Genomic DNA, 25,209 nt, shown 5'->3' with positions numbered 1-25,209 from the left:
TATGCATTTTTATGTTGGAGTTTAGCCACCCAGGGTTTAGTTTTGCTCTTTTAAATTTATTTCCCTTTGGAATGCACTGGTCAATCCCCTTGTTAAGTATGCTCTTGAAGCACTCCCATTTTTCCTCCGTGTTCTTTGTTCCCAGGGTTCTATCCCAATTGATATTTTCTAGCAGCGAGCGCAGTTTTGGGAAATTGGCTCTTTTGAAATTCAGCGTCCTTATATTACCCCTCTGCTTCCTATTACTGTAATTAATACTGAAACTTATTGACCTATGGTCACTGTTTCCTAAGTTGCCCCGTATTTCTATATCCGTGAGCAGGTCTGTATTGTTGGTAATCAGTAGGTCAAGTACCGCATTGTTTCTTGTCGGTGCATTCACCATCTGACCCATGAAATTGTCCTGCAAAACATTTAGGAACTGCCGAGCCTTGGCTGAATGCGCGGTTCCTTCTGCCCAGTCTATATCAGCATAATTAAAGTCCCCCATTATAATGACATTTCCCATCCTTGCTGCCAATCCTATCTGTAAAATTAGGTCTGCCTCCCCCTCCTCCCTCTGGTTGGGGGGCCTATAGCATACGCCCAATATTACCTTCCCCACCGTGCCTTCCCTTTGAAGCTCTACCCATAGGGATTCTGCCTCGTCCATAGCTCCATTATTAATATCATCCCTCATATTTACCTGTATACTGTTCTAAATATACAGACATACCCCTCCCCCTTTTTTACCTTCTCTATCTCTGCGATAAAGGGAATACCCCTGAATGGTCGCCATCCAGTCATGAGAGCTGTCAAACCAAGTCTCAGTTATCCCCACAAAATCTAAGTCCTCCTCAAACATCAGTAGCTCCAGCTCTCCCATCTTGTTGGTCAGGCTTCTGGCATTGGTATACAAACCTCTTAATTTTGACCGGTTACATATATCCTCTTTTGATGTTTTTAGGCTGCTCTCTTGATTTTTCCCCATACCCACCCTGGGTATAGGAGCTCCGAACACCCTACCGCTAATGCCCCCATTTCTGCCCTCTGAAACTTGCTTTCCACTGGCTAATTCTACATCTGTACCCTCCCCCCAGTTTCCTTCGGATGTTTAGGCCTGGGACACAGGGAAGGCAACACAATGTCTTCATTCAAATGAAAAACAGTGACAACATTTAGAAGCAACGATGGACAGGGGCGAAGAACCACCTTAACCCTGTGAATCACCAGGTAGAGGTAAACGACAGGATAATGCCGCTAGTTCCGACACCCTGCGTGCAGAAGTGATGTCCACTAAAAAGGCCACCTTCTGGGACAGCGTAAGCAGGGGAATCTCCCGAATATTTTCAAAGGGAGGCTTCTGTAGAGCTGAAAGCACCAAAATAAGATCCCAAACCAAATGTCGGACACCCTGAAGAAAAGTACGCACCAGAGAGTGTGGCCAAAGGTTGTTAAAAGAAGACCGCCAAAGCTGACACCTGGCCCTTGGTGATACTCAAGGCCAAATTCTGTTCAACCCTCCGGTTGAAGGAAGGTCAAGATCCGAGCCACCGAGAAGGAGCGAGGAAGAACCCCAAGAGACTTACACCACGCAATGTACATCTTCCACGTACGATGGTAAATCTTCCTAGAGGTAGAATTCCTAGCTTTCAACGGTGTAGGAATCACTGACTCAGATAAACCCCTATCCTTCAGCACCTGGCATTTAACACCCAAGCTGTCAAAGTCAACGACTGTAAAGCAGGATGGAAGATCGGTCCTAGAAACAGCAAATCCTCCCTGGGAGGAAGCTGCCAAGGAAGGTTCATGACCAGTAGCACCAGATTGGCGTACCAAGCCCGATGAGGCCTGTCTGGAACCACTAAGATAACCAGAATACCTTCTGCCTCGATCCTGCATAGAAGACTTGGCAGAAGCTTGAGAGGAGGGAAGGCGTAAATCAGATGATATCGACCCCACGGGGCCACCAACGCGTCTGTGGCGTCTGCCAGAGGATCCCTTGACTGAGCCACAAACCTCTGCACCTTTCTGCTGAGCGGAGATGCCAACAGATCCACTTCGGGGGGTGCTCCATCTGAGACACAGGTGATGAAACACTTCCAGAATGCTTGCCAATGACGCCTCCCCAGCCAGACAGGCTGGCATCCGTGGTGACCACTGTCCAATACAAGGGAAGGAAGGATTTTCCCAGCCAAAGCACAGAAGAACGAAGCCACCGCGTAGGGACTCCGTGCTCTGACTCAGCCATGTCTGATTGTCCAGAGACTGCTGACTCTTGTCCCATTAGGTCAGAATTACCTTTGCAGGGACTTGTATGGAACTGTGCAAACGGAACCGCCTCAAAAGGTAGACACCATCAGGCCCAGTACCTGCATGCAAGTCCAAAGGGATGACAATCTCTTGGACAGCAGGAGACGAAGTGCAGCCTGCAATATCTGGAGTTTGCCCAGAGGAAGGAGCACTCTGGCTAAGGCTGAGTCCAGAGTCAGGCCCAGATATTCCAGCTTTGTGGACAGAACCAGGGCAGACTTCTGAAAATTCAGAATCCAGCCGAACTCCCGCAGAGTTCGTATTGTAATCTCCAGGTTTTTCACCAGAGCAGGAGACTCCGCTCCCAGGAGGAGATCGTCCAAGTAGCCCAGTACCGCAATCCCCCGTTGGCGTAGCAGAGCTAGCACCGAGGCTAACACTTTTGTGAAGAACCGAGGAGCAGAGGCAGTGAGCAGAGAGCAGTTGTGGCGTTACCCCAAGGGTATCCTCATCAGGTACAACCCCCCCACACAGTCGTTCGCCTGTTTGCCGGCGGCGCAGCCCCCCCCCCCCGGCCCCCATTGCCAGCATAGCGCCCTGCCCCACCCCAGGAGGTGGATCAGACCACCCAAACAGCCCAAAACATTTGTGGAGAGGGAGGGAGGGGGGTAGGATGGGGGACAGATGACATAGGGGCGGTCCGGTGGGAAGGAGGGGAATCCGAGGGTCCGACCGTCCCAAGGAGGGGCCCACGTCCAACCCAAAACCCTCCAGGGTGAATGGTGATTTTCAGATTTGTCACCAACCCCTTGGGAGACTCTGCATGTAGAAGCAGATCGTCCAGGTAACCCAGGACCGAAATCCCCCGCTGCCGTAACAGCGCCAACACCATGGTGAAGACCCGAGGAGCACAGACGAGACCAAAGGGCAAAGCCACAAACTGATAGTGATCCTCTCTCACTGCAAAACTGAGAAACTGTTGGGGTCCTGCATAGATTGGAATGTGACGGTAGGCATCTTTGATGTCTACGGAGGCCAGGAAATGCCCCTAATGTAGGGAGGCCACCACCGTGCGAACAGATTCCATGTTGAATTTTTGAACTCGCACAAAGCAATTCAGTGCCTTCAGGTCCTTGCCTTTCTTCCTGGGAACCGTGAACAGGTCTGAATAAAAGCCGCGAAAACATTCTGCACACGAAACCGGAACTTTTACCCCCTGTTGTACCAGGTCCTGAACTGCCCCAGAGAGCACCAGCAAGCGATCTGGGGACAGTCGCACATTGGAAGGGAAAAAACCTTACCAGGGGGACCAGGACCAGGGGTCGATCTTGTAACCGGACCGTATGAACTCTTGAACCCATTTGTCTGGTATCCGGGATAGCCATAGGTCCGGAAACCAGCAAAGACATCTCCCACCCCAGATAAGGGTGAGGGCGCACCTTCAGGCTGAGGTGGTCTTGTTTGCCAGACCAGGGTCGCTTGGAACCGCCCAAGGGAGACTTAAAGGGCTTCACCTTATCGACTGACCCTGAGGGACGAAAAAACTTCTTGTGTGCTGAAAAGGAGGGACCCCGTCTACGACGAGGGTCCTTACCCTTGTTAGCCTGCAGGAGAGAGGTACTTAGGCATACACCTAAGTCATCATGCACATTTTTAGCCTCTGTGCATGAGATTCCAACCTCTCAGGCAGAAGGCACATCTGTCCAGCCCCGCTGCTGGCAGTCTGAAAAACTCTATGAAAGGCTGAAAGCAGCCATGGCACCAAGTGGCACTAACGTTTAGGTAAGTAAAGGGAGGAATGCCCAGAATGCAAGAAATCTGCACTCTGTCTGGACAAATGTCCCTAAGTGCATACTGCCCTAAACATTCGTATCACTCAGTGCAGCATCAACCCCCAGTATCTTTCAGCTGCTCAAAGTTTTACAGGCTGTCAGCAGTAGGGCTGCACTTTGCTCCTTTACTTCCATCTGCAAAAGAATGTCAAAATCTTATGCACAGGGGCTAAATGCCCAGTGTGCACAGGGCCTTAAAGAGACCCAAGTTATTAATACATCAGCGGTATCATTCAATTCAAAGCTCTGAATTTTTCTTTGGCCATGCAGTTTCAGGTAAAAACAAAGCCCACATACAACCAATGTGAACATCTTCGCTTTTGCAGCAAAGAGCATTGATGGAAAGATTTCTTCAAACATTTAGAGCCTTTGAGTTTCGATTATATTATATTCAAAAGCTATACCATCAAAACAACATAATCCTTTGGGAAGCTACCACGATGTTGGTTATCAGGAAAGGACACATGCTAATAACTCTTACCTGTTTTTTTGAGCTAGGCATATTTTCCCACTGATGTTTTAAGCTCCTCGTCTTTGCCTGTAAGACAGTAATAACATTAATAGTTTCTTCCCCTGTCTTGCTCTCTGCTATATGTTTTTAAGGCTTTTTTTTTTTTTGCAAACAATACTGTATATGGAAGAAGGGCTTGAACACTCTAAAACCGTCATAATTACAAAAATGTCACAAGTTATATTGCTAACCATATTTTGCATAAAAAATATTTTTTAAAGTCTGCAGAAAATTGGATCCAAAATGCTTCTTGTTGAATTGTGATAGCTGTATGTGTGTGCATATATCTATATACAGTATCTCCCAAAAGTGACTACACCCCTCACATTTTTGTAAATATTTTATTATATCTTTTCATGTGACGACACTGAAGAAATGACACTTTACTACAATGTAAAGTAGTGAGTGTACAGCTTGTATAACAGTGTGAATTTGCTTTCCCCTCAAAATAACTCAACACACAGCCATTAATGTCTAAACCGCTGGCAACAAAAGTGAGTACACCCCTAAGTGATTATTTTCAAATTGGGCACAATTAACCATTTTCCCTCTCCAGTGTCATGTGACTAGTTAGTTTTACAAGGTCTCAGGTGGAAATGGGGAGCAGGTGTGTTAAATTTGGTGTTAATCACTCTCACTCTCTCATACTGGTCACTGGAAGTTCAACCTCATGGCAAAGATATCTCTGAAGTTTGGAAAAAAAAAAGAAGAATTGAAAACTGAGCTGCAGCATGGTGGCAAAGACCAAACAGTGGTTTAACAGGACAGGTGTCACTCAGAACAGGCCTTGCCATGATGGACCAAAGAAGTTGAGTGCACGTGCTCAGCATCATATCCAGAGTTTGTCTTTAGGAAATATACAGACGAGTGCTGCCAGCATTGCTGCAGAGGTTGAAGGGGTGGGGGGTCAGCCTGTCAGTGCTCAGACCATACGCTGCACACTGCATCAAATTGGTCTGCATGGCTGTCATCCCAGAATGAAGCCTCTTCTAAAGATGATGCACAAGAAAGCCTGCAAAACCAATAGAAATTGGCTGTTTACCATGTGATCGGCTGTGTCAATCACAGCCGATCACATGAGCGGCTCCAGCGCGAGCTGCTCGTTCTCTCCGCCATGCGCGCCTCCGGGGGCCTGCAGTGTGATCCCTTGGACAGAGCCCATCCCCGATCTAGGTAAAAAGCCAATGGAATTGGCTTTTTACCACATGACCGGCTGTGTCCAATCACAGCCGGTCACAAAATGTCAGAGAAAACAGTAACTAGCTGTCACCGTGTTCTCCTCCTCACACACTGATCCTGCGTGAGCAGGAGATTGTGGTAACAGCTAGTTACCGATCACAGTGCACCCCAAAACACACTGATTTCTCCCCCCCCCCCCAATAAAGAGTACCTGTCACTAACCCATCAAAGTACCTGTCACCAGCCCTTCAGAGTACCTGTCACCAGCCCATCATTTACTCTGGTGATAGGTACTCAGGTACTCTAATGGGCTGATGACAGGTACTCAGAGTACCCGAGTACCTGTCATCAGAGTACCGGAGTACCTGTCATCGGAGTACCCGAGTACCTGTCATCAACCCATCAGAGTACCCAAGTACCTCTCTGTATCCCATCAGAGTACCCGAGAACATGTCATCAGCGAACCCAAGTACCAGTCACTAGCCCATCAGAGTACACGAGTACCTGTCTCCAGCCCAGAGTACACGAGTACCTGTCTCCAGCCCAGAGTACACGAGTACCTGTCTCCAGCCCAGAGTACACGAGTACCTGTCTCCAGCCCAGAGTACACGAGTACCTGTCTCCAGCCCAGAGTACACGAATACCTGTCTCCAGCCCAGAGTACCTCTCTGCAGCCCTTCAGAGTACCCGAGAACATGTCATCAGCGTACCCAAGTATCAGTCACTAGCCCATCAGCGTACCCGAGTACCAGTCACTAGCCCATCAGAGTACCCGTGTACCCAAGTACCCGTCTCCAGCCCAAAGTACCCATCTCCAGCCCAGAGCGCCCGAGTACCCGTCTCCAGCCCAGAGCGCCCGAGTACCCGTCTCCAGCCCAGAGCGCCCGAGTACCCGTCTCCAGCCCAGAGCGCCCGAGTACCCGTCTCCAGCCCAGAGCGCCCGAGTACCCGTCTCCTGCCCAGAGTACCCGACTCCAGCCCAGAGTACCCGACTCCAGCCCAGAGTACCCGACTCCAGCCCAGAGTACCCGACTCCAGCCCAGAGTACCCGACTCCAGCCCAGAGTACCCGACTCCAGCCCAGAGTACCCGACTCCAGCCCAGAGTACCCGACTCCAGCCCAGAGTACCCGACTCCAGCCCAGAGTACCCGAGTACCTCTCTCCGTCCCAGAGTACCCGAGTACCTGTCTCCGGCCCAGAGTACCCGAGTACCTGTCTGCAGCCCATCAGATTACCTGAGTACCTGTCTCTAGCCCATCAGAATACCTGAGTACCTGTCTCTAGCCCATCAGAATACCTGAGTACCTGTCTCTAGCCCATCAGAATACCCAAGAACCTTTCTGAAGAAGATCAGTGTAACTAAGTAACTGTCTGCAGCTCATCAGAGTACCTGAGTACCTATCTGCAGCCCATGCCTCCTAGATTATGTGTTGGGGTGTTTGTTTTCCAAAATGGGGTCATTTTGTGGGGGGTTTCCATTGTCCTGGGGTTTCAGGGCCTTCAAAAGTGTGATTGGTTGTAATGAAATTAGATGTGTAATTTATGCTCCTAGAACACCTGACGGTGCTCCTTGCATGTTGGGTCTCTGAATGTGGCCAGGCTGTGACAAAGTCTCACATATGTGGTATCGCCATACTCCGGAAGAGTGGCAGAATGTATTTTGGGGTGTAATTTTTGCTATGCACATCCTATGCATTAGAAATATCTTATAAATTGACAACTTTGTGTAAAAAAAAAAAAAAAAACGCGTTTTCATTTTCTTTCCACATTTTCCAAAAACTTGTGGAAAAAAAATGACATGTTCAAAACACTCATTATGCCTCATAGAATATACGTTGGGGTGTTTGCTTTCCAAAATGGGGTCATTTTGTGGATAATTCCATTGTCCTGGTGCTCCAGGGCCTTCAAAAGTTTGATAGGTCGTCAGGAAATTATATGTGTAATTTATGCTCCTAGAACACCTGACGGTGCTCCTTGCATGTTGGGCCTCTGTATGTGGCCAGGCGGTGTAAAAGTCTCACACATTTGGTATCGCCACACTCAGGATGAGTAGCAGAATGTATTTTGGGGTGTAATTACAAGTATGCATACATTGTGTGAGAGAAATAACTTGTTATGACAATTGTGTGTTAAAAAAAAAAAAAAAAAATGATTTTATTTTCCCAAGAATTGTGGGAAAAAAATTACAACTTCAAACAACTCACCATGCCTCTTACTAAATACCTTGGAATGTCTACTTTCCAAAAAGGGGTAATTTGGGGGGTATTTGTACTGTCCTGACATTTCAGGGCCTCAAGAAATTAGATAGGCCGTCGGTACATCAGGTGATCAATTTTCAATGATTGGCACCATAGCTTGTAGACTCTATAACCTTCACATAGACTAAATAATATCCACTAATTTGGGTTATTTTTACCAAAGGTATGTAGTAGTATAAATTTTGGCCCAAATTTAAGAAAAAAATTTACTTATTTGCAAAATTTTATAACAGAAACTATAACAAAAATTTTTTTTTTTTCAAACTTTTCGCTCTTTTTTCACTAACAGTGGTGATTGAAAGTTTGGGCACCCCCAGGTAAAAATTTGTATTAATGTGCATAAAGAAGCCAAGGAAAGATGGAAAAATCTCCAAAAGGCATCAAATTACAGATTAGACATTCTTATAATATGTCAACAAAAGTTAGATTTTATTTCCATCATTTACACTTTCAAAATACAAGAAAACAAAAAAATGGCGTCTGCAAACGTTTGGGCACCCTGCAGAGTTAATATCTTGTACTGCCCCCTTTGGCAAGTATCACAGCTTGTAAACGCTTTTTGTAGCCAGCCAAGAGTCTTTCAATTCTTGTTTGAGGTATCTTTGCCCATTCTTCCTTACAAAAGTCTTCCAGTTCTTTGAGATTTCTGGGCTGTCTGCCACGCACTGTTCTTTTAAGGTCTATCCATAGATTTTAAATTATGTTGAGGTCAAGAGATTGTGAAGGCCATGACAAAACCTTCAGTTTACGCCTCGATGTAATCCCCCGTGGATTTCGAGGTGTGTTTAGGATCATTATCCATTTGTAGAAGCCATTCTCTCTAACTTCAGCTTTTTCACAGATGGCATTCAAGTTACCATCCAAAATTTGCTGAAATGTTATTGAATCCATTTTTCCTTCTACTCGTGAGATGTTCCCTGTGCCACTGGCTGCAATACAACCCCAAAGCATGATTGATCCACCCCCATGCTAAACAGTTGGACAGAGGTTCTTTTCATTAAATTCTGTGCCCCTTCTTCTCCAAACGTACCTTTGCTCATTCCGGCCATAAAGTTCAATTTAACCTCATCGATCCACAGAACTGGTTTCCAAAATGCATCAGGCTTGTCTATATGTTCATTTGCAAAGTTCAAACGCTGATTTTTGTGGTAAGGACATAGAAGAGGTTTTCTTCTGATGACTCTTCCATGAAGACCATATTTGTACAAGTAAATGGATTTTTGTAAGAACTTACCGTAAAATCCTTTTCTCTTAAGCTCATTGACAGACGTAGTCTTCTTGATTCTCAAGAGCTGGGTTATGTTGTCTCCGCAGGAGTAGGACTAGGCAGAATGACAAAACGTTCTGGCTCCACCCTAGGGGCAGTCCCTGAGGGTATATCCTCCCTCTCTCTGCTACAGGGAATCAGTTCTGTTTAAAGCAGTACAGAGAATTTAACCCAACCCAACTCAATGATAGAGGGGCGGGTACTACGTCTGTCAATGAGCTTAAGAGAAAAGGATTTTACGGTAAGTTCTTACAAAAATCCATTTTTCTCTATCGCTCATTGACAGACGTAGTCTTCTTGATTCTCAAGAGCTGGGACATCCAGAAGCAGTGCCACAAATGAGGGGTGGGATTGACAAAATCAAATCCAATCTAGAAGGCCCAACCGGTGCCAAACTAGAAGTCTTAAAGGCTCATTATAAACAAAGAATGAGGCTAAAGAAAAAATTTTCCGACGGAAAAAAACCCTCGAGGTAGACCACTGGTCTCCTCAAATTGCGGCCTGCAAAACCTTGCGGCCAAATGAGGCATCAGACGATGCCATTACATCAACTTTATAATGTTTAGAGAAGGTATGCACCGACGACCAGGTAGCCGCCTTGCACACCTGGACCACTGACGCCTGATGGCGAAAGGCCCATGACGCACTAAGTGCCCGAGTGGAGTGCGCCTTAACAGGGAACGGGGGCTCCCGACCCTTAATAGAATAAGCCTGCACTACCGTCTGCCCGTCGCCCGGCCCCGCATACTTACTTGAATATGTCGCGGCCGACCAAGCGCAATGCCATGGTCTGCACGCGCTCGTAGGCCGGCTGGGGTGACCACAAGTGTCGCCCAGTCCGGCATTTTTGCTTGAAGATCTCACAGGAAAAAAACACTACCTAAACACTACCTAAAAAATGTCTTTTTCTTAAAGAAAAAAAGTCTTGCCAGGACCAAAAAGATCCCAGCAAGGAGCTTAGGTCCTTACTCCTGACTAGACAGAAAAAAACTGATTCCCTGTAGCAGAGAGAGGGAGGATATACCCTCAGGGACTGCCCCTAGGGTGGAGCCAGAACGTTTTGTCATTCTGCCTAGTCCTACTCCTGCGGAGACAACATAACCCAGCTCTTGAGAATCAAGAAGACTACGTCTGTCAATGAGCGATAGAGAAATCTCTTTATAGTGGAATAGTGTACCACAACTCCAGTGTCTGCCAGATCTTTCTGGAGGGATCGTGCAGTCAAACGTGGGTTTTGAATTGTTTTTCTCACAATCCTGCGAGCTGTTCTGTCTGATATTTTTCTTGGTCTTCCAGATCTTGCTTTAACTTGTGTTTAACACTGATCCTGATGACTGCCATTTCTTAATTACATTCCGAACAGAGGATATTGACATCTGAAAACGCTTTGCTATCTTCTTATAGCCTTCTCCAGCTTTGTGAGCGTCAACTATTTTCAGTTTCAGTTTTCTAGACAACTGCTTAGAAGATCCCATGGTGCTGATTGTTGGGGCAAGGTCAGATGAGTCTGGGCATTTAAAAACTTTGAGATTGACATCACCTTCCCAGATGATGATTGAGAACAATCCATGACACTGGCAGGTCTCAGCCTTGCAAAGGGGGCAGTGCATGCTATAAACTTTTTCAGACGCCATTTTTTTGTTTTCTGTAATTTTGAAAAGTGTCAATGATGGAAATAAAATCTAACTTTTGTTGACATATTATAAGAATGTCTAATCTGTAATTTGATGCCTTTTGGAAATTTTTCCATCTTTCCTTGGCTTCTTTATGCACATTAATACAAATTTTTACCTGGGGTGTAAATATTCAGCATATAAATGTGTTAATAAATATTTTCTTGCAATACCCTCAGAAACAAGTACTATGTTTTTGCATACACTTACAGGTAAAGTATCGCCTTCGGCTTCATCGTAATGTTCTGACAGGAAGATATTGAAGGCACTACGAGTTCTTTTGGGTCTCCCAAGTAATTTGCGCTCCTAAATAATAAAATGTAAACACTAGTTCAAACAGTTCATAACACAGCTTTACTTATTTAATAGATGTGTATCTGCTAAATGTAGAAAATAAAAATTGCTTATAAATGTAATAAGACCCTAGTAACATGGTCTTCTTAAATGGAAACTTGCTGTGCAACTAAAAATATCTTAAAAAAACCCTGTCACTTAAAAATAAATAAAATCTAAATAAAGAGGAAACATACTCACCTTATTGGGGACCCGTGTCTCCTATCTTCCCTCCATTTCAGTGCTGCAGCCTCTATCAGATTCTTTAGCATTCACCATTTCTGGGAGTAACGGATGCCTGTGTCCTCTTCTGTCTGCTGTGGTTTTTCCCCTGACTCTCTAGACTACTACAGGACAGCAATGATGTAGGGAATTTAAGGATGAAACCACAAAACATGCGGTGAAGAAGGCATCCAATACTTACAGACATGTGAATGCTGTAGAGCCTAATGGAAGCTGTAGTGCTGAAACAGAGAATAGACAGGCGATACAGGCAGCTGGAGATGTAAGCACAATCCCTTTTTTAGTGCAGGGACCTGACATTTTCATCTTTTTTTTTTAATCTGAAGGCTCAGGGTCTCTACAGACAATTAATGTATAATCACCATGAAACTGAAGTTATTTTTCTCTGGTCAACAATTAGAGCATAAGAAAGAGTGCTGCAAAGCAAGAAAAATTAAGCCCACGCTGAACCACATACAAAAAAGCAATTTTAACTCACATTAGGGTGGATAGACCCCAAAGTGAACCTATGGTTCACTAAACTACCCCTCCCTCTCCAGCTGCCCAAACTTTCCTGCCTTCACATTCCCACAATTTTATTTTACAACAGGGGAGTGAAAATTACTATTCAATACCTCCATGTATGGAAAGCATACACTACCGTTCAAAAGTTTGGGGTCACTTAGAAATGTCCTTATTTTTTAAAGAAAAGCACTTTTTTTTTTTTTTTTCAATGAAGATAACATTAATCAGAAATACAGTCTAGACATTGTAAAGGTGGTAAATGACTATTCTAGCTGGAAACTGCTGATTTTTAATGGACTATCTACATAGGTGTACAGAGGCCCATTTCCAGCAACCATCACTCCTGTGTTCTAATGGTACATTGTGTTAGCTAATCTTGTTAAAAGGCTAATTGATGATTACAAAACCCTTGTGCAATTATGTTAGCACAGCTGAAAACTGTTGTGCTGATTAGAGAAGCTATAAAACTGGCCTTCCTTTGAGCTAGTTGAGTGTCTGGAGCACAAGCATTTGTAGTAGGGATGCACCGAAATGAAAATTTTGGGCCGAAACCGAAAATGCAGGACACCCTTGGCTGAAAACCGAAACCGAAAATTACCTTTTCCCCAAAAAAATTTTTAATGGATAGAACAGGGGCATACACCAAAAACAGGCAGCGACGTACACCTGTCGCTGCCACCCTGTCACAGTATATGTACTGTGATGGGTTGGCAAGAGGTTAATTTAATTACCAATGGTATTTGTATTATGAAGCATGAGGGGTTAATGTATTGTCACTGCTGGTCACTCATCTATTAGTGATCAACCAGTGGCAGGTAATTAACCCCTTTGTGCTGCATTAGTGCAACCAGTGTTAATTAACACTGATACTGGTTGCACTAATGCAGCAAAAAAGGGTTAATTACCTGCCACTGGTCGATCACTAATAGATGAGTGACCAGCAGTGACAATACATTAACCCCTCATGCTTCATAATACAAATACCATTGGTAAGCTGCCTCAGCTCCCCCCCCCACCCCACTGCCTCCGCGTCCTCCTCCTCGGGTGTCCTGCATTCAAAAGTCCCGCCTCTGGCCGGCGGCACCGCCTCTCAATGACGTCCCTACTACGATCTGTGCATTATGAATGGACATACTAGGCGGGGGGGGGGCGGGGTGAGCGGCCGCTATAGAGAGAACTAATGTGATCCTTCACTGTCAGCTCCTCACGTCTATGTGTGAATGAGAACAGAACTGACACCGGGCGGGGGGGGGGGGGCGGGCGGAGCGGCCGCTATAGAGAGAACTAATGTGAGCCATCCCTGTCAGCTCAGCCGGACTATGTGTGAATGAGAACAGAACTGAGCTGACACCGGGCGGGGGGGGGGGGGGGGGGGGGGCTTCACTTCCTTGTCAGCGGAGATACATGCCTGTCAGGGAAGCTCTCACATAGTTACAGCTAATAGCGGCCGCTCCGCCCGCCCGGTGTCAGCTCAGTTCTGTTCTCATTCACACATAGACGCGCTGAGCTGACAGGGATGGATCACATTAGTTCTCTCTGTAGCGGCCGCTCGCCCCGCCCCCCCCCCCCCCGCCTGGTATAATTCATAATGCACAGATCGTAGTAGGGATGTCATTAAGAGGCGGACGGCCGGCCAGAGGCGGGACTTTTAAAACCTGCCCTGCGCTGCGCCCTCCTTCCCCACGGCGGCCATATTTATTTTCGGCACTGTTAACCCATTTTCGGCCGATAATTTCGGTGGCCGAAATTTCAGTGCATCCCTAATTTGTAGGTTTGATTATACTCTCAAAATGGCCAGAAAAAGAGAATTTTCTTCTGAAACTCCAAATTCTATTCTTGTTCTGAGAAATGAAGGCTATTCCATGCGAGAAATTGCCAAGACACTGAAGATTTCATACAATGGTGTGTACTACTCCCTTCAGAGAACAGCAGAAATGGGCTTTAACGAGGAAAGAAAGAGAAGTAGGAGGCCCCGGTGCACAACTAAGCAAGAGGACAAGTACATTAGAGTCTGTAGTTTGAGAAATAGACGCCTCACAGGTCCTCAACTGGCAGCTTCATTAAATGGTACCCAAAAAACGCCAGTTCCAATGTCCACAGGGAAGAGCGACTACAGGATGCTGGCCTTCTAGGCAGAGTGGCAAAGAAAAAGCCATAGCTGAGACTGGCCAATAAAAGGAAAAGATTAAGATGGGCAAAAGAACACAGACAATGGACAAAGGAAGATTGGAAAAAAGTGTTAAGGACAGACAAATCTAAGTTTGAGGTGTCTGGATCACACAGAACAACATTTGTGAGACGCAGAACAAGTGAACGGATGCTGGAGGAGTGCCTGACGCCATCTGTCAAGCATGGTGAAGGTTATGTGATGGTTTGGGGCTGCTTTGGTGCTGGTAAAGTGGGAGATTTGTACAAGATAAAAGGGATTTTGAATAAGGAAGGCTGTCACTCGATTTTGCAACGCCAAGCCAATGAAGCCATACCCTGTGGACAGCTCTTGATTGGAGCCAATTTCCTCCTACAACAGGACAATGACCCAAAGTACACCTCCAAATTATGCAAGAACTATTTAGGGAAGAAGCAGTCAGCTGGTATTGTCTGTAATGCAGTGGCCAGCGCAGTCACCAGATCTCAACCCTATTGAGCTGTTGTGGGAACAGCTTAACCGTATGGTACGTAAGAAGTGCCCATCAAGCCAATCCAACTAGTGGGAGGTGCTTCAGGAAGCGTAGGGTGAAATTTCTTTAGATTACCTCAACAAATTGACAGCAAGAATTCCAAAGTCTGCAAGGCTGTAATTGCTACAAATGGAGAATTATTTGATGAAAGTCTGAAGGACAAAATTATTATTTCAAATACATTTTTTTTATTTCTAACCCCGTCAATGTCTTGATTTATGTTTTCTATTCATTTTGCAACTCATTTGATGAATAAAAGTGTGAGTTTTCATGGAAAACATGAAATTGTCTGGGTGACCTTAAACTTTTAAACGTTAGTGTATGACTTACACCCTTATCGCCCATATGACAGCACTGATACCTGGCTACACAGGTACTCACATAAGTACAGTGAGAAAGTCCTTAGCCCTGTGTAATCTTCAGCAGACAACTTGGACTGCATATAGAACTTACTCTATTTGTCCTTGGCAACTGAACAAAGCAAATGAATAAAAAGGAACTTGTGTATAGTTCGGAAGGGTGAAAGTTGAAGTGTTTGTAAATTCACATTGTGACTGTGCTGGTATACCCTCTGGTTTTTGCAGTTATTAACTAGTGTGTGTTTTTTTTTTTTTTAAAAGACAATGGGGAGGAGATTGGCTGACAGACAGAGGAGAGAGCAGGATGACAAAGGCACGTAAATGGACCACGGTACCATGGCTCAGCAGCCATGATTACTGTGGTCAGCACACACAAGGGGAAAAAGGAACAGGCAGGATCAGCCAAGTATATTACAACAGAGAAAGGGAAAAATTACAAGGCACAAACACAGTACTATACATCATGACTTAAAAGGAGCAGGATTTTTTTTTTTCGGTAACAACCACTTTAACTGAGCCTGTTGCTCTGCCCTGCCAATCACAGGTACACTAGAGATTGTAAACCCTTACACATACCTACTGAAGTGACAAGCCTCAGGTGATATAAAAGTGAAAAAACAAATATTCCTATATACGTTGCATCTGTTTATCTGCAGCCTTCTCTTGATTTGTTTAAAGTCCTGAGGTTACACCACTTCTCCAGAGGTGGGGGTTGAGGATCTGATGTCACACACTGCGCACAGCTCACAGAGGAGAGCTGAGTGTAATCTGAGAGCTGAGTGTAATCTGAGATCTGAGTGGAGAGAAGGGACACACCAACTTCTGCACAGCATCATAGGTACAAATGCAACATTTAGGCTGTCACTCAAAGGTTGTGTGCTGGAGTTGCCCTCCCCCTCAATGTTGGAGTCTTGTACGGCCTGCCAAAAATGGCTCATGCAAATAGCAAAGACACCAGACTGCAGACAGAAATCACACTTCGTGCTTTGGACTGAGGCACATATACACTTATAGAAGGATATGTTTTGTTCATTTTTATGTCAGAGTTTTATAAACACTTTAAGGTATGATCAGCTTATACTAGTTACTTATCTTATGCAACAATAATCCCTTACCTTTTTCTGTCTCCTTTTTTTTCTTGTTTGCCTTGTCTGTTTCCTTTTCTCTTTCAGTGCGGCCAGGTCTAAAAGATTAAGACTCTCTTTGTATTGTTTATAATGTTCTCTGTATTTCAAAATATCAACCCTTGCAGCATCTAAATATACCTGGAAATAAGAAAAAAAAGGTGCAATTATTATCTCCTCACAGATATCTAATGCAGGAGCTTTGCGTGCCATACAGAACAAAGCAAAAGCTCTGTACTGTTTTGCATGCAGTGTGATGCAAGTCCTTGCAGAGACCAAGGAATGTACCCTGCCAGCTGTCTGTGGCCACTCAGAGTGCACCAACATCCAGTGCCAGGTGTGGATTAACAAGCAACTCTGGCATACAAGGTCCAACAGCTCACACCTAAACAAACCTTTTTCATGCCAAAAGGAACAATAAAGTTTATGTACTGACTCCACAAAAGAGTACAGGTGACTGAGTGCTAGATGTGTACAGACTATAGTAAAGTTACCCAATTATTTAAACAGGTCTGCCTGAGGTTAGGCAGAGTACAGAGCTCACAATGACCCAAAAAGTCTTCTCAGGAAAACCAGCATGAATATTTAGTCCATAGCCAATCAAGGTCAGCATGTAAAAAAAAAAAAAATCAGTTTGGAAATAAGTACTGCTAGGCTATCGCTTCTCGGCCTTTTGGCTAAGATCAAGTGTAGTATCTGTTCTTATCAGTTGGTATGGAGCCTGATGGTTAGTATCGGTGGGGGCCGAAATGAACCAGGGCGCTCCGGAACTACCGGGGGACTGGGAAGTAAGCCACATCAGAGAAAGCCGGATGGTTCCATTGCCTTCTGATTTGAATGGGTCCGCCCCTATCAGTTTGAAGGGAGCGAGAAAACCAGCTTGTCCGACTGGTTAGTACTGCTCCTGGATGTGATTGATAAGGAATGGCGGATGGCGGTGGGAGGGCCTTTCCTCCTGGGTTGAATCTGGCCTTGCAAAAGGCTTGTCCCCAGTTGAAGGCAGGCTCACCCTAAGCTGTCCAATGTTCTGATGCCTCCTGATGGGATAGGGCTACACTCGGTCTATCCTTTGGGCTGAGATAGAAAAAGCCCGTAGTGTATGTGCCCCTGGGGTGGCAGCCCAGGGGTGCCTTAATTCTCACTGGTGAGGGGCAGCTCGCCTATAGTTTTTCGGCACCATGGTCACTGCACCTACACACTTTTTCAGCACCTGCCTCTTGGGCTAGGCCTTTTGGCTTCGACCAGAGGAATCTTTATTCTGGCCGGAAGGCCTGCCTTTGTATTTTCACTTAGGCACTAATTCACCTCTCCACTTCCCCTTCCCCACCTTTTTGTGTGTGTATTTTTCTTTGTAGTGTGTCACTTCACTTTCACTCTTCTCTTCCTGCACGATGAGTACGGTGTGGGTCTCTGGGCCTACCTTGAAAGTCTTGGGAGGGGGTGGACATGGCCTTCTGGCTTAGTTCGCCCTCTCTCATGGGGTCTCCCTTCGGGGGAACCCCACCCAGGACTTGGGGTGGGCTGTTTCGGCAGTCCCCCTGGAGAACGGGGTTTGCCAGGTCCCGGCCAGGCAAACCATAGGAAGTACCTCAGTCCCTGTCAGGAGTCTTGCGCCCCGGGGGATCAAGGTATAGGTCCAACCTCTTCGGAGGCCAGACCATTTTCGCACACCCTGTGCAGTTTTTGTGTTTCTCACGTTTGCGTGTGTGCACTTTTTATGCACCGGGTGAAGTCTTTTGAGTGTGTTTCACACGCTACGGGCTTTAAAAAAAAAAAAAAAAATAAGTACTGCTAGGCAGTGTTAATTTTGGCAGCAAATTTCGATTTAGTTTTAGTTATAGTTTGACTAAAATGCCATTTTAGTTTTAGTTGCATTTTAGTCATCTGAATTGTTTTTGTTTTGGTCATACTTTAGTTGAATAAAATCTCATACATCGAATAGGTTAGGTAAATTGCAATGCATTATTTAGTCTCGGTTCACACTTGTGCGATGCGGGAAGGCTGCGAATTTGCAGCCTGTTCCCGCATCGCACCCGCACATCTGGCAGTTCACACTGCCATATGCGATACGCAGGGGGTGTCAATTATATGTTAACGACACCCCCAGTTTGATCGCATATCGCAGTGCGATCTGACAGTTCGCACAGGATCGGATCGCACAAGTGTGAACCACTGTGCGATCCGATCCTGATGCGGCTGAAAAAAAGGGTCATGTGCGAGTTTGGTGCGGATACAGTGCGAATTCAGCCATACAAAGCGTATGGCTTAATTCGCATCCGCACATCCAATCGCATATAATGAAGGAGCAGCTCCGAATTACATGTGATCGCCGCACTCGCAATAATGTGAACCGACCCTTAAACATTTCTCTAGAATTTCCAAACTAATTATATACTCCTGCAGTAAAAATCGAATACGTTATTATTTATGATATTATATTTTGAACATGCACTAAAGACACAGATTTAGCCATTGTGATATTTAAGGTCTTTATAAATAAAACCAAATTTCATTAACAAACAAAAATATTGCTTTTTGACAAACAACACAACTTTAAAATACAAAAAAAAAAAAAAAAAAACTGTAAACTCTATTGGTTTTCCTTGCACACATTACCAACATTAAATATTAAGAAAAAAAAAATTAAGATTTTTGTAAGTTCTTACCGTAAAATCTTTTTCTCTGATGCCCATCGACAGACGCAGCCTCATCTTCATGAGCTGAGTGGGTTATACTGCCACCTGTAGGAGTAGTCTAGGCAGTACGTTAGTACAAAGCTTTTAACATATACAGGCCCATGGGGCAGTCCCTCCAGGCATAACCCCCACTGCCACAGCCCAGCACATCAGTTTAGTTGCAAGCAGTGAAGACAAAAGAACCAACCCCAATCAGAGGGGCAGGTGCTGCGTCTGTCGATGGACATCAGAGAAAAAAAAATGAATGGCACGATCTTACAAAAATCTTATTTTCTCTATCATCCATCGACAGACGCAGCCTCATCTTCATGAGCTGAGAAGGACGTCCCAAAGTAGTACAGGCATGAGGGGTGGGATGAGACAGTAACGTCAACTCCAAGAGGCCAAACCTAGCCAACCGGGCAACATGGAGCTCAACCAAACAACAGGAGCTCACCCGGGCAAAAGACCCCAAAGAGAATAATAATAAAAACATTCTCTTATTAAACAGCAGCCTGCAAAACCTTGCAGTCAAAAGACATCCGAAAATGCCAACAAATCCACCTTGTAAAATTTGGTAAAGGTGTGCATAGAAGACCAATTTGCTGCCTTACAAACTTGTATAACAGAGGCCTGGTGGCGAAAAGCCCAAGAGGCACTCAGCGCTCCAGTAGAATGCGCCTTCACAGGAAAAGGAGTAACCTGACCCTTGAGTGAATAAGCCTAAACAACCATCTGCCTGATCCATCTCGAAATGGTAGCAACGGATGCAGCCAAACTTTTGCGAGGACCATCCAGAAGGACAAAGAGAGAGTATGACTTCCTGAAGGACTCAGTAACCGTCAGATAAACCCTTATCGCCCAAACCACATCCAGAGAGTGCAAGGCAACTTCTTTTGGATGTTTAGGCTGAGGACATAAGGAAGGTAACACAATGTCTTCATTCAGTTGAATATCCGACACAACCTTAGGGAGAAAAGAAGGATTAGGTCAGAGGACCACTTTATCCCTGTGGACAACCAAATAAGGAGAACGACAGGACAGCGTCGCCAACTCTGAGACTCTGCAAGCAGAAGTGATAGCCACTAGGAAGGCAGCCTTCTGTGACAAAGAAAGCAGAGAAATCTCCCTAATATTCTCAAAAGGAGGCTTTTGAAGAACAGACAAAACCAAATTAAGATCCCACAGCAGTAACGGGGATCTCCACGGAGGAGCCAGATGACGCACCCCCTGAATGAAAGTGCGAATCAAACTATTAGTGGCCAACGGATGTTGGAAGTAAATAGCCAAGGCCGATACCTGGCCCTTGATAATGCCCAACGCCATGCGCTGCTCAACCCCTTTATGTGAAAAAGGCCAAAATCCTAACTATAGAGAACAAGCGAGGGTGCAGTTGCAGCGATTCACACCATGAAATGTACGATTTCCACGTACGATGATATATCTTCCTAGATGTCGACTTCCTGGCCTTCAAAATGGTAGGAATCACCGAATCAGAGAGACCTGTACAGTAATCCCCCGCTACATCGCGGTTCAGTTTTTGCGGTCCCGGTAATTCACGGTTTTTTTTGTAATGTTATTTTACTATATAAATCATTAAAAATGAAAGATTTTTGTGTTTTTCATAGCTCTTGCTCTGTCTCTAAGTATCTTTTATGTGTTTAAATGAGTTTCTATTGTTTTAAAAGTGTGTTTAAAGACCTTAAAATGCTTCTACAGGTACAGTGACAGTAAATAATCATGCCTACAATGCATTTTAATAGGGTTTTTCTATTTCGCGGAATTTCACTTTTCGCGGCTGGGTCCGGAACGTAACCCCCGCAATGGAGGGGGGTTTACTGTATCCCTCAACACCTTGCTTTCAACAGCCAAGCCGTTAAGGCCAGCGACCGTAAAGCAGGAAGGTCTTCCCACAGAGAAAGACGCTATGGAGGATCCACGACCATTTTTAGCAGTTCTGCAAACCAAGACCGCAGAGGCAAGCCTGGTGCCACCAGAACGTCCGGAATGCCTTTCATCGCCACCCTGCAAAGAAACCTCAGCAGGAGAACAAGCGGAAGGAAGGCATATATCAGGCGATACCGACTCCAAGGAGCCACCAGAGCGTCTGTGGCATCGGCCAGAGGATCCCGAGACCTGGCCACAAACCTCTGAACTTCCCTGTTGAGGTGAAACGCAAACAGGTCTACCTCCGGAGTCCCATGCCAGGCACATAGGAGATGAAACACCTCCGGATGCAGGAACCACTCCCCCTGATCCAACACCTGACGATTCAGGCAATTCTGCCTGCCAATACTCCACACCTGGGATGTGGACTGCGGAAAGAGCCGGAACCTTGTGTTTCGCCCACACTAGAATCTCGGCGACCTCCTTGGCCGCCAGGGCACGTCTGGTGCCCCCTTGATTATGGATGAAAGCCACGGCCGTGGCATTGTCCGACTGGACCCGAACTGGAGAGCCACGTAACCAACTTGTCCAGGGAAGCAGGAAGAGCTTGATCGCTCTCTGCTCCAGAATATTGATAGGCAAAGAAGACTCTCCCGTTGTCCAAGTTTCCTGGGCACAGAGCTTCCCCAGCACTCCACCCCAGCCTAACAGGCTGGTGTCCGTGCTGACCACCAACCAAAACACCGGCAGGAAGAACTTGCCTTGGCACAGGACAGGTGACTAGAGCCACCAAGAGAGCCGACTTTGTGAGATGGCTCAGCCGAATCTACAGGTCCAAGGACCGAGGATGTTCTTTCCATTTTGCCAGAATCTCTTTCTGCAACTGTCTCGTGTGAGACTGAGCAAACTTGACCGCTTCGAAGGTCAAGACCATCAGACCCAGGGCTCTCATGCAAGTCCGCAATGAGGACTGATCGGACTCCATCAGCAACAGGACTGCCCTTTGCAACCAGAGACAGGTGCAAATTCAACGGAAATAACCTGTCCCCTGGCCGGGACCAGAATTCGATCTTGTACCAAGGCAAATCAGTTTGCGAACCCAATCGTCCTGAATAAAGGAAGTCCAGGGTTCCTGAAAGAAGAGAAGACGTCCCCCCACACCTGAGAAGGGCAAGGGCACTCCTTCATGCTGAAGAGGACTTGTCTGCAGCACCGGACTGACCAGCTTTGGGCTTGCCCCAAGGCTTCTTAGTTCCTCCAGAAGTTCTGAACGGCTTACCTTTTTCTTTCGCCCCGGAGGCACGTAAAAAACAACATTTATGAGCAGAAAAGGAGGGACCCCGCTTAAGACAGGGTGTCTTACCCTTGGAGGATTGAGGAAGAAGAGTACTCTTTCCGCCAAGTCAGGCCCTTGATTAACTCATCCAATGAGTCACCAAACAACCGTTCTCCCAGAAAGGGGAGATCAGCCAGGGCTTTCTTAAAAGCTTGGTCAGCCGACCAGCTCTTCAACCAAACCATGCGTCTTAAAAAAATGCCCACGGCCGAAACCCTGGCCACCAGGGGAGTTGTATCCATAAACGCATCACACAGGAACACCAGAGCCTGGATCACCTGGTCTAACAGTTCCAGCTGTTCCAGAGGAACAGTCTCGGGGTCCAACGACTCCCACAAACCAATAATCCATTCCGTCACCATCTGTGAGACTAACACAGACACAAAAACCTGTTTCAAAATGGAACCCACCAGCACGTGAAGATGGCGGGAAAGGGATTCCACCGCCTGTCCACTGGATTCAGAAAAACAGGGAAATCCTCCACAGGCACAAGGGTAGATTTGTTTAATCTGGAAACAGGATGGTCTACCTTAGGCGGCACCGTCCAATGGTTGGGAGACCTTTTCAGCAAAAGGGTATCGGCGTTTAAACTATTTTGGCACCACTAACACGTGCATAACGCGCCACCGGGAGGATATGACATGGACCAGTCACCGGGCAGGCCAGGGGGATCTTTTGGGAGGCCCAAATCCCATTATTCCCAGGAGAGGACCCACATTCCCCCAAGGCCTTTAGGGGCAACAGGGGCACATTTACTCACTATACCATGGACCGGGTGGGCTCCGCTGCGGGCAGACTGCCTCCCACCCAAAGTGGGGGTGATGCCAGCTGAGGGGTACGCTGCGACTCAGGGCGTTCCAGGTCGTCGCTTCCCAACGAGGCATCCGCTCGCAGGCTTGTCCCCATCTGGAAAAGGGGCACCGTCGTGGCTAGGCTTAATGCGGGACTATAACCTGCTCATGCTCGTAGGCCAGACTGTGGGGACCATAAGGATCTAAATTATCCAGTGCAAAGCCCCAGTCGCCATTATTGCTTGCAGATCACTAAGAAAATTCTTCCCTGAACACTAGCTAGCAAGTGAGTAAAGAGAAATAAAAAGAAAATATTCTGAAATGAATAAAAAAAACTGAGACCGGAGTCCCAGCAGGAAACCTAGGTCCTACTCCTTCTCTAGGCAGAAACAAACTGATGGGCTGGGCTAAGGCAGTGGGGGTTATGCCTGGAGGGACAGCCCCATGGGCGTGTACATGTTAAGTTTTGTACTAACGCACTTCCTAGACTACTCCTGCAGGTGGCATCATAACCCACTCAGCTCATGGAGATGTGGCTGCGTCTGTCGGTGGACAATCGAGAAATGCAAATTACTTACTTAAAAATCATACAATGCAATTTTCTGGATTTATGTTTTAGATTCCGTCTCTCACAGTTGAAGAGTACCTATTATAAAAATGACAGACCTCTACATGCTTTGCAAGTAGGAAAACCTGCAAAATCGGCAGTGTATCAAATACTTGTTCTCCCCACTGTAGGCCACGGCTGTGGCATTGTCCGACTGAATGCGTACCCAACACCCCTGAAGGCGAACTGTCCAATGATCCAAACAAAGTCTGATCACTCGGAGTTCCAGTACATTGATCGGCAGTCTGGAATCTGTGCCGCAGACACCTCCTTACCAGGACAAGCCGGCATTCATGGTGATAACCGTCTAGTACAGGGAGAGAAAGGATTTTCCCTGTTGAAGTGTTCTCAACAACAACAGATTGTCTAGAGACTGAGGATTCTTGTTCCATTTCTCCAGGATCTCTCTTTGCAGAGATCTCCTGTGGAACTGTGCACACGTAACCGCCTCATAGGTAGATACCATCAGGCCCAGTACCCACGTGCAAGCCCGGAGGGATGACCGTCTGCAGGACAATAGACGCTTGATTGCCTCCTGCAATTTCTGGAGTTTTTCCAGAGGAAGAATCACTCTGGCTGAGGCTGAGTCCAGAGTCAAACTCCGATAAGTCCAGTCTCGTGGACGGAACTAAAGCAGATTTCTGAGGGTTCAGAATCCAACCGAAACTCCCGCAGAGTTCGAAGAGTAATCTCCAAGTTGTCCATCAGAGCCGTTGGAGACTCCACTCCCAAAAGAAGATCGTCCAGTTACCCCATTACAGCCATCCCCCGCTGACACAACAATGTTATTACCGGGGCCAACACTTTCATGAAGACCAGAGGAGTGGAGGCAAGACCAAAGGGTAACGCCACAAACTGATAATGCTCCTAACCCACGGCAAAGTGGAGGAAGAGCTGGTGACCGGCACAGATTGGAATGTGAAGGCAGGCGTCCTTGATGTCGATAGAAGTGAGAAAAACCCCATGCGAATGGACTCCATTCGGAACTTCTGTACAAAGCAGTTTAGTGCCTTGGGGTCTAGAATTGGACGTACATTGCCTTCCTTCCTGGGAACTGTAAACAGGTTTGCGTAAAACCCCTAAAAACGTTCCGAAGTCAGACCTGGGACAATCATCCCTTGAAGTAACAAGTCTTGCACTGCCCCAAAGAGACCCTGTAAGTGATCTGGGGACAAGCGCAGGTTGGAAGGGAAGAACCTTTCCGGTGGAAAAGACCAAAACTTGATTGGGAAGCCGGACCGAATGACTTGGTGGACCCACTTGTCTTTTACGAGAGAGGTCCACGTATCCGGAAACCAGCAAAGATATCCCCCCACCCCAGATAGGGATGAGGGCGCCCCTTTATGCAGAGGAAGCATTGTCCGCAGGTCTGGAAGAACCTGCTCGTTACTTGCCAGACCAGGTACTCCTGGAACTTCTGGTGGAGAGTCTGAAGGGCTTAGAGCCCTTGCCTTGAGACCCTGAGTGACGAAAAGGCATCTTATGAGCCGAGAAATAAGGTCCCTGTCTATGACGGGGTTCCTTGCCCTTGGAAGCCTGTGGAAGAGTACTCCTCCCCCCTGTGAGGCCCTAAATGATGTCATCCAAGGAGGCTCCAAACAGGTGACCCCCTACAAATGGGAGATCAGATAAGGCCTTCTTAGAAGTCTGAACTGCAGGTAAGAATTTCAGCCAAACAATACGCTGAAGGACCACAAAATCAAGGAGGGTGCATCACAGA

The 25,209-nt window shown here is 46.3% G+C and overlaps 1 protein-coding gene across 1 annotated transcript in view; it reads right to left on the bottom strand.

Moving 5' to 3' along the window:
• TFAM (transcription factor A, mitochondrial) overlaps positions 1 to 25,209 on the bottom strand; it is a 55,553-nt gene that overhangs the window by 3,810 nt on the left and 26,534 nt on the right. The window contains exons 4-6 of the mRNA XM_082269546.1: positions 16,185 to 16,334; positions 11,163 to 11,258; positions 4,546 to 4,602 (exon numbers count right to left, since the gene is read on the bottom strand). Of these exons, the coding sequence (XP_082125672.1) occupies positions 4,546 to 4,602; positions 11,163 to 11,258; positions 16,185 to 16,334 (303 nt within the window). The remainder of the gene's footprint in view (positions 1 to 4,545; positions 4,603 to 11,162; positions 11,259 to 16,184; positions 16,335 to 25,209) is intronic.

The sequence above is a fragment of the Pelophylax lessonae genome (genome assembly GCF_965119305.1).
Source record: "Pelophylax lessonae genome assembly, chromosome: 9".
Taxonomy (NCBI): domain Eukaryota; kingdom Metazoa; phylum Chordata; class Amphibia; order Anura; family Ranidae; genus Pelophylax; species Pelophylax lessonae.
This window is presented reverse-complemented; position numbering and strand designations above follow the sequence as displayed.